This window comes from Elgaria multicarinata, chromosome 1 (genome assembly GCF_023053635.1).
Source record: "Elgaria multicarinata webbii isolate HBS135686 ecotype San Diego chromosome 1, rElgMul1.1.pri, whole genome shotgun sequence".
Classification (NCBI taxonomy): Eukaryota; Metazoa; Chordata; class Lepidosauria; order Squamata; family Anguidae; genus Elgaria; species Elgaria multicarinata.
In genome coordinates this window covers 84,579,417-84,594,762 of record NC_086171.1, presented here as the reverse complement: position 1 = coordinate 84,594,762, position 15,346 = coordinate 84,579,417, and the positions used below count along the sequence as shown (strand labels likewise).

Genomic DNA, 15,346 nt, shown 5'->3' with positions numbered 1-15,346 from the left:
AAAGAAAATAGTTTTTTTCAGTATAAAAACCCATTATCTCAAAATAATCAAGTTAAAGGAAGTTTAAATGATTAGAGTCCACCCCAGTTTGAATATTTTCAACTGAATTGCTAAGTAAAATCGAATATTTAAGAGATAAAGAATTTGAAAAAAATAATGATGGAGGATAAATATTTATTATCAAAATGTTATAAATTATTTCTAAAATATGATACAGAGCCTGAACTGGTAAAATATACCAATGTAGATTTCGGAAATTATTGGGAGGAAAAGTCAAAACACCTCTTTGAACATGACACTGAGAGAAAATTGTTACAAAATTTTGACAAGATGGTACTTAAAACCACCTTTTATAAACAAAATAAATAAACACTTTCCCCTTGTATTATAAAGACAAAATAAGAGTGTAAAGACAAAAGTTTAAAGTGGAAATGTAAAGACAAAACAGATTACTTTTGTTTACGGTGGAAACATTCTAGAGCTTAAAAACACTGGAGAGGAATGAAACTTATTGTAATAAAGATTTTAGGATATGAAATTCCATTGGACCTAGTAATTTTTCTTTTGAACTTTATTGAGCGGTCGCTAGTTCAAAAGCCAATGAATTTATGTCTTATATTTTAGCTGCTGCTAGGAAATTATAAGTAAGGTACTAGAGATCTCAAAAACTTCCTTCTGTGGAACCTTGCAATGACGGCTAAATTAACTCATAGTAGAACAAAAGAGAACAGGCATAAATCTTTTATTGTTTATTGTAAAAATAATTTAATATGTCCTAACATGAACTCCTATTTTTCTTTAGATTTCTGCTGAAAAGTTTATGTTAACAAAATATTATGTGTATTTTGTTATTTTTCAGTCCTTATTCTATTGAAGCGTATTCTTATATGGACATTTATTTTGAGGATTACTAGAATAAGATGTATTTTTGCCTGCATATTGTATAATATAGCGAATTGGATTATGTTATGATTCATTATGATAAAAATGTAGTAGGAGCAAGACAAGAAGCATCATCCAGTTGGAGCATCCTTCTGAAGGCATGTAGGAAGTCGACAGTTGTAGGACTTCTCAGATCTTATGCCAGAATACACAGCATATAAATATATGCCCTTTTAAAAAAGCCTTCAGATAATTGTGCTTCAAACTGTTCCCATTTAAGTCAGTTTGTTCAGTATTTAAAAGAATATTATAAAAGAGGGAGAGGGATTTAAACTATCTGTTTGGAAGAACATTGCCAGTTTAAAAGAAGTGACCTTCAGCATGATCCTTCCCCCCATGGTACCATCATTTGAAAGTGCTTCAAGCTGGCAAAGCACTTGCAAAATGTCAAGGGGAGAAGAGTTGGCACTGCAGGAGTTTTTTATTTATTATTTATTTATTTAAAACATTTATATCCCGCCCTATACCATTAAGTTCTCAGAGCGGCGTACAGATAAAAACATACAATATAAAACAATAAATATGCACAGTTAAAAAACAAATTAAACCTCTCATGAGAGTTCTCCTCTCATCCCTCACTGGCTCTGGCTCTCGGCAACTATGGCCATTGCTAGACGAGGGTTTAGCCCGGGCTGATACCCAGGCTCACCCCTGTGCGTCCAGATGACGCACTGGGGATCCCGGGGTCAGCCAAGGCTAAACCCTCCCTTGGCCCGGGATAACCGGCACCAGTTGTGGCCCGATATTTCCACAGCCCAGGGCTGCAGAAGGTCTAGTCCGTTCCATGGCTTTTCCCAGCTACGCGGCTTATTCGTGGGCGGGGGGGGGCATTGGACATGGCAGGGGGAAATTGGGGGCAGGGGAGCGGGGAACCCTTTTTTTTAAAAAAAAAGCCTACCTTATCGTTGGTGCGCTCCTGCGCACATGGCCCATTAAATTTTAAAAAATGGCCGACACGATGGGGCTTTCCTTTACCCCATCGCGTGTCATGTGTAGACAGGAGCGACAGCCCACGTTACTTCTAGCACGGGCTGGCCCCTCCACACGACCGGATTTAAAAGTAGGTGTAGCAAGGTCCTATTTCCCCCCTTCCATAGCGCCCCCTGAAAAGTCGCCAACGTACAAGGGGTGTGTGGCTTTTTGTATCTGATGCACATTTCACAAAGCTCCCCTTTTAGCTCAGCCCTACTTTTGAAAGCCGTCCAGCAGTGATTTTGCATCTGCAGTAGTGAGCCAGACTCAAGGTTTACAGGATATTCAGTTTTATACTCTCTTTTGTAATGTTTATCCATGGGGGAATAAAACAGTTTCAAATTCAATTCAGAGAAATTATTGAAATCATACTTATATTGACCTGCTGCACTAGCTATTCCTGCATAACTACATATTCATATACACAGAGACATGAAAAAAGAGAGAAACAGAGTGGTCTAATTCTAAGTAATTATCTATGTTGTGAAAATGAAAACTTCACTGAGCTTACTTTATTTTTAAGGGAAGTGGTGACAAATCAAGTTTTTCTCTCTGCTAATCTTTTCCCCCAAAAAACTTGGGCTACTGTTAATGCCCCATTGGAACAAACCAGGAGAATCTACATCAGGTTTCAATGATAATTGTCTACAAAACATACCCACTAATTACAGTAGCAGCAGTTTTCAGACTCCGTAGCAAGAATTTGATTAGCCCTTCTGAAGCTGCCCATTCTACTGCTAGGTAATATCCTTGAAGTCTGGGAGAATATAGTTACTTTTAGAAGTTAATTCTTGATTAAATTAGTGAAATGACTGGTAATGCATTGCACCCTCAGGTAATATTGATTTGATATTTAATACCTAAAATCCAACTACTGGAGTATATGAAACTGCTCATTTATCTTTTAACAGCTGCTAAAATGCCCATAAGTTACAAATGGAAATGAACAAAAAAAAACCATCAGTGATGTATTGGCTGCTGAACATATGGGATACAGGGCATATGATTAAGTTAACGAATTTTATTAGAGGAAGATGTATTCAGGTGAATAGTTGTTTTATTGAAAAAATGGTGAGTGACATTATTTCTTCTTTGACCTGCAGGCCATCCTTAGGTGGTCTCCTTACATCGTCGTATCGGCAGCACCAAGAGTCCTTGGCAGCAGAAAGAGAAAGGAGACGTCAGGAGAGAGAGGAGAGGTTGCAAAGGATAGAGCGTGAAGAGAGAAACAAATTCAAGTAAGAGGAACATTCTATCAGGATTTCTTGTCTTTATATAATAGAACTGAAAAATAATTTGCTGCATGCAGTATATCATATCCCAGCTATCTGCGTAGATGATAATATCTCCATATTGGTCTGCGTTTGCACTTCAAAGGAAACTGGGAACCATGGCATCTGATAAACCGCCTACCAGTTTGGGCACTTCCCTGTTTTCATTCCCACAAACCGTACAACATACAACATGAAAGGCTTTTCATAAAGCCCTCTCTTTATAGTTTCGATACAGTTAAATTATTGCAGCCTTTTCAGAGCATCTGGAGTTAATTGAGGTGTAGCACCTTTTTGTTACAGTTTTCACTTCACTTTCAATAATCTTAGGCCTATTGAACAATGTTGATTATTCAAAAAAGTCTTGCTGACCACATACAGACAATTGCTTTATAAGTAATCCTGTAAATCAAAAGCGAGTAAAATAAGAATGCAAAATACATGTACAGATAATAGGGATGTGCTCCGCTTCTAATCGGACCGGCAGATTAGAAGCGGAGCGGGAGGCTTCGCCTGCCCTTAAGGCGGAGGTGAAGAGGATTGGAGGGCCGGCGGAGCGTGGCGAAGAGGATCGAGGTGAAGGCAGATCCTTCGCCTCGATCTGGAGCTCCGCCGGAAAGGTAAGTGGGGTTTACCTGGCCCTGCCGCTGTCGCTGTCGCCCATGCGGCGACAGCGGCAGGGCCCGGTAACCCCCCGCCCTCCTCTCCCTTACCTGCCTCCGTCCGCGGTCTGTCGGCTTCTTCAATTGAGCCCACGGTTCAACCAGGAAGTCTGCTTGCGGCCCAGACTTCCTGGTTGAACCGCGGGCTCAATTGAAGACGCCGACGGACGGCGGACGCAGGCAGGGAAGGCCCCCCTCCCCCTTGGTTCCTTACCGGGCTCTGCCGCCGTCGCCACACAGGCGGCGATGGTGGCAGGGCCCGGTAAACCTCCCGCCCTCCTCTCCTGGCCTTACCTGGCGCCACTCCCCTCCACTGCGGAGCTCCGATTTGGAGCCGTAGCTCCGCGGCGAAGAGGAGCGGAGTATGGGCGGAGCGGCGCGGTGCGGAGCGGGCCGACCCGAAATTTTTGGATCGGCCTGCGGGGTGGAGCGGGGGGTCCGTGCACACCCCTAACAGAAAAGGAGTTAGCAGAAGTTCTAGAAATATCTATTTCCATTCTGTGCTTATGTTTTTTTTCAATGAGTTTTGCTTAGGAGTTGATTCACTATTGTGTTCATAAGATTGAAGTCATTTCATTGGTGAGACACACTTTGCCATCTTTTCATTGTAAATTTGTCTAACATGGTGCTGGATTTTGCCTGTCATAATTTCAAAAAGTAATTGGCTGGTTCGGTAATGAAACCAGGGCCCAAGCATCATTTCTGCGGGCCTAGGACAAGCTTGCAACATCGGTCCACTCCCACACACATATCATGATTCCATCCCAGATATACAATCACATGATTTGTATTTACAGCCATATATTTTCCATCTAAAACCTACCAGAAGCACAGATTCCCATAGTGGCCCTGATTATTATGGTGTTTTGCTCCCCCTCCATTAGGAACTCTGGGTCTAATAGTTGTTGAGAGAGCATGTTATACAGGGAAAATCCAATCTTTCTCTCAAAGTACAAATAGTAGTTTAACTACAAACAAACTCTTTCTGTTCTAGAAGACCCAAGGCCAGCAAGTCAGTGTTCAGAATATTGATTGTTCTGCTCTAACAGTGCTTATGATTGTCTCACAAGAACTAGACAATAGCTACATAGATATAGGAAAATGAGTTTCTATAAGTTTTCTCAAGCAAGATCTACAATTAAGAGTAATATTTCCTCTTCATGGTCATGCAGTTGCAGCCTAAGCCAGGCTCCTACCATTACCAAATTCCTCAGCCTAGGTAAAATGTGTTAGCAGAAGCAGCTAAATAAAGCAGGCTGAATCCAAAAATTGAAGTGTTTGGCAAACACTACTTGATCAAACAATACTGTAACAATAAGTCTGCTGTAAATAATAGTTTACAGCTAAAGTCCCTTTGTAAGCAGCAGAGCAGAGCAAGCCAAGCTTCCAACAAAACTAAACTACTACTACTACAGAACATACTGAACATACTAGTCTTTTTATACACAAGAAACCCAGGCTAAAGGAAACATATTTGACTCCACCTGGCTGGTAGACAACATCCCGCACCATCTGACCCCTGTTTGCACCCAAGACTCTCTGATACACCTAGAACTTTTAATAAGCTCTATACCCTGAGTGATGCTTGATATTTCACCTACTAATTAACTGTTACTTTTATTTGGTATGATGCCCCGCCATTGCTATTCCAACAAAGTATATCTTTCCGTCACCCCTATGTTTGGGCCCTGAGTGAAACAGATACAGTGAATAACTTATCAATAACTGAGGATTCATTAACGTCATAAATGAATTACATTTCCTGGCATATGTTTCTTGCTGAAGAGGTGCTCCCATACATTGGGCTAATTCTCAGTAAGGTGGCATACCCAGTTTTGTATGTAGAGGGAATCTTTTTTTTTTATGGAGGGGCATAGTCTGAAGTGATGTAGCCCACACACAGATTTATCACCTCAGAACTAGGCTTTTGGCAGGCACTTAAGACAGGATTCATATGACTACTCTCTGTGGTGTGATTCATGTTATCTTCTCAAAGGATCTCAGGTGCATATCACCTTTGTCACCTCATGAAATAAACATCTGAATGTTAATAGCTGGCTGCGATATGGTGGCTCTAGACCTGAACATATTTTCGTTCTTTTCACAAGAGAAGCTCTGGATGGATCCCATCTCAGGGTCAAACTAGATGTGACTTTAAGCAGTTTTAAATCCAATGATTGCAACTGACTACATCTTTTTCTTTACCTAAAAATCTGGTCTCTAGATTTCAGGGTGCAGTGGGGCGGTTGTTGCTGGGGTGTGTGTGGAAATTGTGTCCAATGTATGTGCTATTTGACCTGATTTTCAGCAGGCAAATGGCATGGTGGAGAGTTAAACGCAACTCCCCCCCACATGCCATGATCAAGATTGCCCCCACACACACACACACACAACGTGACACTTGTTTGGGGGGGGGGGGACAGTGGCCAGTTATAAACACGTGTTCGCATTCTCCTTCCCTCTTTATTGTTTACTACAACTTATTAGATTGTAAGCCTACGCGGCAGGGTCCTGCTATTTATTGTGTTATCTGTACAGCACCATGTACATTGATGGTGCTATATAAATAAATAATAATAATAATAATAATAATAATAATAATAATAATAATAATAATAAAAAACATAATTAAAGTCACATCTATTTCGACTCCAACAACTGGGTGAATTCACTCTCATTTGTATATTCAGCATTTCAGAGAGGGCAGGTGTGTGTGTGTACATGCTCAATAGTAGTTAACACAAAAATATATTGAGTTGACCATTGGTCCATCTGTCCCAATATTTTGAATGGTGGCAGCTTTACAGAGTCTCAAGCAGAGGACCTTGGACTCACTACCTACCTGAACCAACATGGGAGCAAACATGTAGGCAGTGGCAATTACATTGAGAAAAGTAGAGAGAATTTTAGTTTCTTTATCTGCCAAAGAACTAGGGCAGATGCTCAAATACCCCATGGAATTCCATGGGATTTTAAATACTTAGCTTTGGCTAGGTCCTACCATATTCTCCTATGAAAGAAAGAAAAAACATTGATCAGTTCTGTACATCAAGGGTTGGTAGAAATTAGCTCTCAAGATGTTTTGGTCTTCAACTCCCAGCATTCCTGACCAGTGGCCATACTTGAGAGGGGCTTCTGGAAATTGAAATACAAAACATCTGGAGATATATCTACTACCCCCTCCCGCTGCAGATAATATCATTGAATTGCAGCTGGCAATATCTGACTTTTTTTAAAAAAAATGCACTTATACATGTCTTTTATTAAGGAATGTCTTAATTTTAGCCATTTGCTTTCATTACCCTTGCTTCTTTTGCTTTTGAGTTTGCTGTACTTTCGTGTTTGTTTTTTATTTCCCCTGTAACTTTATGCACCTCTGTTTTATAGTCGTAATTATCTAGACAAAAGAGAAGAGCTGAAACAAGCAAGAGAAGAGAGGTTTGTACTTACCAGTGCCTTTGGCTGCTTTGCATTTCTTATGTCTTTTCTTAAGAGGTACTCGGATTTTGTAAACATGCTTCTGAGTAGGCTTGCAAAGAATGGCTTAATTCAGCAATGCACACAAAACAATGCCATCTCACTCTAATAAGCACAGCCATCAAACAAGGGAATGTTCATTACTGAAGGTTTGGCATGTAACAAATAGTTGGATTGCTTTTGTAAATAGATCCTAGATTCTGAAACTATGGGCCAGGAACTTGGTCTCAGGACACCCGCAGGGTACAGGGTCAAACTCTGGGTGTGGCTGAATACTGCTGATAGGTAAGCAGTGGTAGCCACCCCACCCACCCAGAAACCTTGTGTATGAACTCTACAAGCAGTAGCTAGAAAGAGGAGTGGGTCTGTTTTTGTCCTTTAAGTCAAGGTCTGGATAATGAGGTGGACTGAGTTGACAGACAAGAGAATAAGGGTCACAGGGGTTAGGAGAACATGGCATCACTCATGATAAAATCTTTAGTATTGATTCACTTTGACCTTTCCATTTTGATGCACAAGTGCCAAATCTGAGAATCTAAATACATTCACCTTATAAGCAAATAGTTGCCCTGGGGTTGGAAATTATATGACAGGCAGAGTAAGTTTTGAAGGGGAGCCCAAGTTCCAAACATGTCATAAATATTGATATAAATAGAAAATAAATCCAAGTTTATTTGCCCAGTTATTTGTTGAGGTATTCTAGAATATTATACAAAAATAATATAATATACTTTTAGAAGACTATAAACAGAGTTTTTCTAAGATCCACAGCTTGGTTTGGAAGAAACGTTGAACAGCTGGGTGAAATCCATAAACTTTTTTCACAACAATAATATCACTCTGGGTTTCAGTGGAATCAAGATTGCACCCTAAAATTGCAATTCTGAAAACACTTTTGGATTGACTTCAGTTTTGCCTTCAGACATTTTTCCAGTATAGTTACTGAAAATTTTCTTGATTTTTTTTTTTTTTTTGTATGGCAGGGGTGGATCTTTCTCAATTTAAGCTTCATTCCTAATGTTAAAAGGTTGCTGAGGATGAAGGAGGCTGTATATTTTTGAATTTACGGCCCAGTGTAAAATTAGGGGGTTGGTCTATAAGTTATATAAATGCAGTGCCATCCTTGCCATGTTTCAATTTTTCCTTCCATTATGGTGCTCATACACACTGAAGCAGAAGTGGCTACTGTTGCAAATTGCACAAATAGGGAAGTTTGATTTTTGAGCCTTTGTCTTTGGCATCTAAAATGTGCCGTGTAACATGAAACGAAACCCACAGACTTATATATAAAACACCAATCTTCTTTAATTACAATCCTCTAAGTTACTGCTTTTTGAGAAACAGGATTTGCAGCTTCAGGCTGCAGTCCACTAAATAATGCTCTACACAGCCATTTCTCATTGCTTGATGGAGACATGACTTGGTGAGAATGATAGTTGAGGAATGGAGAGTGGGGTGCCATAAAAAGGTATAGAGTGGGTCCACGGCCCTTTAAGAAATCACAGCGCGTTAACCCATATTGGCCAGACGGTGCTATCTTAACGGAGTCTGGAAATGGTTACATACAGGTCATGGCAGACACAATAAATGATTTCTTAGAGCTCCAATAAGTTAAAAGCAGCAGGTACTAATCCTAAATGTATAGAGTGAATGCAGGAATAGTGACTGGAACAAGGCCCAGTTATCTGCCTTATAAATTATTTTGTTGTCCAGAACTGAGGGAAATATTAAGGGAAAGTTGAAAGAGACCTGTCCCTCTTAATAGCCAAAGTACTTGCTCCTAAGGTACATTCAGCTCATAACTGCGTTCTTAAATATTTTCCATGCAGCTGCATAAAGACTGAGATCCTCAGCCATTTGTTGGCAGTGAGTCACTGAAGTCATTGGGTACTAATTCCAAATAAATTAACAGAAGACAAATGTAAGCTGGCATTTTCTTCAGAAGCATTTAAAGTGGGACTATCTCCTCATTGCTATGCAGTATTGGCGACATTACCAGTATGTCTCTGGAGCGCTTTTAAATGGAAATGCAAACTTTATTTCCTTCTTATAAAGAGGTGGTATAAGGCGAATTCCACTAGTAAATTCTCCTGCTCGAGCCCCACTGAAATGAATGGAAGTTTCACACGCGCACAAACATTCCATGAACACTGAAGAAAACATCCACAACAGAAATTAGAACCCAATCTTCTATTATTCACATACAGTTTTAAAGTTTTGGTTCTAAAATCACCATTTTACAGTGGTTAGCTGTTTGTTGTTGTTGTTTTTAAAAAGAGCACAATATGTGACCATACTGCTGGGCAAAGTTTGATGTAGGTAGTTTATAAAGCTATTTATTGATGTGATCTGCCCAAATGTATGGGTTGATTTAATACCTGATCCAGACCTTCAGGTGGCTGTTGCAGTCTGATTTTTGAGATCTTAAGATTCTCATGTAGACGGACTACATGATATGTGCACACATGCACTCAGTTTCTAGAATTCAATGGCAAAGTATTGCCTGGAATTTTGAAAACTTTGTTCCTAGAAGGACAAGGCTAACTCTTTGAATGGGCAGATTATAATACACTCTTAGGAAGGTGTTGCCCTTTGTATCAATACTTCAGGCAAACATTCAAACATCACTCCTTCAAATAGTAAACTGAGTGAAAGTTTACTATTAGAAGTGAGGCAGTGAGTGCAGACTCTAGTCAAAGCAGAATCACTGAGAAACTTGAGGCAGGTATCATCATAACTGGGAGATCTCTGAGATTTGCAGACGTACAAAACATCTTTTAAAAAATAATCTAGAGGGTCCCCCTCCAAAAACAACTACAGCCATGTAATGAAGATTGAGTAGCCATAAAAAGTTCCACTTCTGTTTGCTAATTATCTATCTATATTCAAAAAATTGACCATTTTAGACTCAGGACCAATTTCCTGTTCTATGGTAAATCTGTGACTGGATCTCCCAGCATACGCTCTCCTTCTAAAGAGGGGGTTATATGGATCAGGGCTGCAGCACAGGAGGAGGGTATCCAAGCCTTTTCGCCATGCCGTAGTGGAACTCAACTCCCAAAGATATATTATTAGCCTTGGAGGAGGAAACATGCAGAATGTGCCCTGCAAATTGGGCGTAGGGAGCATGGCTGCTTTTAAAAGAAAATTCCATTGGGAATTGCTATCACAGATCTCCCATTTATTGTCTAGTTAGGTCTTTAGACCATTCTAGCTTGTATAAAACTGCCATCAAGAATGGCAGTGCACTGGTGGTTGATTACGTTGACATATATCAGGAGTTGGATTAAATCCACCAACCCACCCAATATGGACATAACTCACTGACCAGATGAGACACCAAGCTGCTCCAGATTCATATTTGTGTTAGCTATGTATTTGTGTCATAATGTGCTGTGATCTATATGAATCACATTCCCCAGCTGATGTTTTGAGATCCAGTACAACTAGTTTCTTTTTATGTTAAGTCTACATTCTAAATTTCCTTCCTTATGAACATAATGCCTGACCATTTCCTCTTTCCCTGTTAAAAGTAATTTTGCATCACCAAGGCACAGAGCCTAAAAGTGTAATGCAATTTTAAAAGAAACTAAAGCACAGGACAACAGTGCTAATAAAACAATGTTAATTGGAGATCATCCCACATTATAGTTGTGATGCCTTGGCAAACTGAAAATTATTTCTTCCCAACCAGCAATCATTTACCTTTAGATGAATGATCAGTTAGAGAAAAGGTGGCCAGTCTTTTTAGCAGGTTCCTGTCCAAAATTCCTGTCCCCTTTCCCCATGCCTTTGGGGTGCTTTTCCTCTAATCTACTAAGCCAGAGAACAGGTAGCTGTGCAACCCAAAAGAAGGAGGCAAGACTGAAGCCCTGATATTATTATTATTATTATTATTATTATTATTATTATTATTATTATTTATTACCTGCCTCTCCCTTTGGATCAAGGCGGGGAACAACATTAGTACAAAAATACAGTATAAATCAGATACATAAAATTAATTAAAAGAGCATATAAAACCAATTCAACATCAAAATAATGATCAACACATCTTAAAAACCCTTGGTTTAACTTTCATCTGGGTGGATATGCTATAGACTATGTGCTATAGTCCACCTGCCTATGTCCAAATGGACTATAGACCCCTGCTATCTATGTTACTTACGAATCTATAAATAAACTCTTCTTTAGATAATAGTGTAGCTCCCCTGAGTGTGACGTTCTATAGAACTGGCTGTGTGTAAATATTGGAAACATTTCCTGTTCAATAGCCATCCTTTACAGTCTCAGCCAAATTCTGTGAGTACTTTCTTTCACACGGAACTCTAATTTTTTCAGCATGTTAATTATTCTATAGAAGCTGTTGTAACTGGATTTGAGCATCCTTGTAAGTTAACCACATAAGACTGCTTGTGGCATGGTTCATATGAAAGACACTTTTCTATGCGTAATCATTGGCGTATGAAACTACACGTGTACAAGTGTGGCTACTGTATGTCAGGGGTGCAGGATCTCAAGCCTGGGGGGCCAAATCCGTCCTTCTGGGGTTCCTGAGATGACCACAACCCATTCTCGTGCCCCCAGCTCTTTCCTCCCAGTAACCAATTATTTGGTGGTTGCTGCCTTTAAGCAGTTTTTTCCCGTATTTCTGAAAGTTTGAAATGCCTCCCCTAACGCTTAGGAATTGGCAGTAAGAGTTTTAAGCTAAAATATGCTGGTTGTATTTTGGCCCTTTTCCTTTTGCCTTGCCACTTTGTCTGTTGGCCCCACCAACCACTGGAATGCGGCCCCCAAGAGCGTCTATGAAATTGAATTCAGCCCACAGGATGAAAGCGGTTCAACACCCCTGCTATATGCAGTAAGCACTATTGTTTTCCATTGATAGCAGACTGCTTTGCCCTTACTGCATTTAATATTCACTAGTGCTAGAGTTCACAAACTTTATGCAATTAATACTTTGCTTAATTTTAGACTCCTGTGAGCCCAAAGCACATATCCCACAGAGGAGGCTGCATGTTGTGTATCTGCATGATTAACTGGTCTTGCTTTCCAATCAGCTTCTGCCGAGGGCAGGCAATCTACTACATCTCTGCATTAGATGTAATTGGATTATTTAATCACTCCCAATGCAAGATGCAGCAGAATTACACACACAGAGATGAGGCTTCCCATTGCATCTCTGCATGACTCACTTGTCAGTAGTGCTTGCCTCCATCTAAACAGTGACACAGAAACACAGGGGATGGGCTCCTCTGAACTGAGTAATTCTCTTTCGCGCTTTATAAAGGTTAACCTTTTCAGGTGTAAGAATGAAGTGTACCTCCAATTTTAATTTGGGGGGAAATTGTGCCTCACATATCAGAATTTTAGGAAACATTGCACTATTGCTCAGGAAGACAAGGTCTCTGTTTCCCCTATTGCATATTGTTATGAAGTGTTTACAGCCAATATTGGAGAACAGAACACACTGTCAGGGACGCAAGAAGTTCGTCTTGATTCACCTTTTTGAGGGGTTCACTTCTGAGCAAGACAAACAGAGTCTGCTTTTACATCTGTATTCCTAAACGTGTTCCATGAGCAAATAATGGTGGATAAAATTAGCAGACATCTGGAAGAGGCACATATTTCAAAGTTATTTTGGTCTGAACGTATAAAGAACTGTATGGAGAATATGATTGGTAGCTGGTCTTAATAAACAGTTAGCGAGTCTTGCCTGCCTAAAATGCAAAACAGATGTATCTTTGTTCTTTTCAACTGACTTTGATGAATAAACTATATGTGATGTCATATCCAAGCTATTGGATGTCTTGAGTCCGGCCGAGAAATCTTTTAGAATTAAAAAAAAAGAAAAAAGTTTCCATTGTAGACGCTGGAGAGAACAAAGTGAATTCCAGTGCACTGCTCTTAGAGCAAATAGAAGCAGGTTCAGAGACTCAGACAGTTCTTAGTCCAAACATTTATAAGTGGTATTATTTACTGCAAGATCTATTTTCCTGTGAGGCACTAAGCTTTCCCCCCTTTCTCTTCAGCAAGACTGGGAATGGGTCTTCCATCATTTGGGGATCTGGGAGGCATTTTTGTGAGGTAAAGAAAGAGAAAGGAAGAACTGATAAATGTCTCCAAGAGGAAGAAGATAGTTTTCTTCAAAGTGCAGCATCTGAGGACTGCTTAATATTATCTTTTGGTTTGACATCAGCAATATAAACCTCTCTGGGTATTTTTTTTTCTCTCTGATGCATCTCTCCTCCCATCGCCCCCACCCTGAAGACTAACTCAGCAGTCAGTTTTGCCGTGTACCTCATGTGTCAGGAAGCCAGCTCTTTCCCTGCGTGTGTTTCATCCATAAACAAGCACCAGCTATAGCTTTCTCCTTCTTTACGGAATCCCTTTGGAATTTTAACTTTCAGATACAAATACTTGGAGAAATTGGCAGCTGAAGAGTATGAGAAGGAGCTGAGAAGTCGGAGTTTATGTAGGGGCAAGAGTGACTTGTCCTTGAATTTGGGTTCTTCTTCAGTCCCAACTACTCCCATTCCCAAGTGTGTCAGCCCAGCTTCAACAGATTCTCAGGAGGAAGCAAAGACCCCTGTGACAGCTTGCAGGACTCCTCAAAGCCCAGAAGGTAAGTCCCAGTGAACCCGGAAGGGCAAATGAGCAGCCCCTGTTTCTAGCCGTTTAACTAGATGCAGTGCTATAGACGTCAGATTATCCCACTTCGTAAAAGTATGGTATCTGTTGTTGGCAAGTCAATTGTCTCTTAGATATCTCACTGGTATCTTATGAATAAATGATAACATTCGGGATGCTAATAGTTAGATTTTCTTCTGATTTCATATAGTTATTAAAAGAGCTATAACATATATCATATTGCATTTGGCATCATGGTCTTGCCATATCAGTGGCATATCATCCTTACAAACTAAGGATGCGGGTTCCAACGAATTTTAACCATTTTAAAGTCCCATTGGCTTCAGTGGCAGATTTAAGCATATGCTTAAACTACTTCCATTAAAATTAGGGTGGACTAACTTGGGCTGAATTGTGCCCCGAGAGAGTGGTGCCTATGCTGGGCTTCGATCCAGAGGATGAATCAGCAGAACTTGTGTGTGCCTTGGATGGCTTTTTAGTGTCTGTCCTGCCCCCTCCTGCCCGCCTCTAAGAGTCATGTTGGTTTCTGATGTGGGGAGCTGTTGCCGAGTGCAAGACGGGAGGCATGAGCCTAAAATTTTATTTGTATTCGATTTAAACGATTGTTAGGCACCACGTGGATTTTTTTAAATGGAAAGGTAGGATAGAAATGTAATCCTTATCATTATGGATTGAATTTTGCTTGAGGAATCTGAAAAATGGCGTTGATGGATGCCAAGATTAGACTTGCAGCAGATGCAGTGCTGAATTGTGGGGTGGGGGACTGAAAAAAATGCCTTTTGAGTATATGCACACAGCCATCAAAAGATTAACAAAACTAGTAAAGCAAGTGCAATTACCTAGGGAAGGAATAAAGTGTGTTAACTGGCAGCCCGAGTTCATTACTTTTAAATCCCATTGATTTCAATGACAAGTTAAGCACATGCTTAAATCTTTCCTACTGAGATCCATGGGATTTAAAAGTGCTGAGCTTTGACTGGATTGTAACCATGATTAGTATCCTACGGAGTTTCTTTGGAAGTCTGCTGACATATAAAGAGATGTGCAGGGTACAGGCGTGACTTCTGTACTTGAAGGTAAGACTGGATCCTCAAAATATTGTATACTTTAAGTTTCATGAATATTTCTGGGATTGATGCATGCTATAAACCAGTTTTCACTGTCATGTACTTTGGCTTGAAGATGCCTCTATGACTTGAGTTTTTTGCTTTATTGGCTGTTATTGCTTGGAGCATGCTGTTAAAAGAACTACCGTTTGAAGGAAGAGTGGATATTGTATGCTGAGTTTGGATGTGCTGGTGTCAAACTTCATTTTAGTTTGCATGTTTCCCCACCCCCCTCTGCATTACCACGTTTTTTTTAATCTGTGTA

The 15,346-nt window shown here is 40.1% G+C and overlaps 1 protein-coding gene across 12 annotated transcripts in view; it reads left to right on the top strand.

Annotated features, from left to right (window-relative positions):
- Positions 1–15,346, top strand: part of FHOD3 (formin homology 2 domain containing 3) — a 401,018-nt gene that overhangs the window by 301,829 nt on the left and 83,843 nt on the right. For 10 of the 12 annotated variants that reach the window (XM_063131345.1, XM_063131400.1, XM_063131398.1 and 7 more), the window contains 3 exons: positions 3,018–3,152; positions 7,235–7,285; positions 13,735–13,949. In XM_063131345.1, coding sequence (XP_062987415.1) covers positions 3,018–3,152; positions 7,235–7,285; positions 13,735–13,949 — 401 coding nt within the window. The remainder of the gene's footprint in view (positions 1–3,017; positions 3,153–7,234; positions 7,286–13,734; positions 13,950–15,346) is intronic. The other 2 variants (XM_063131367.1, XM_063131360.1) reach the window with 1 other exon arrangement.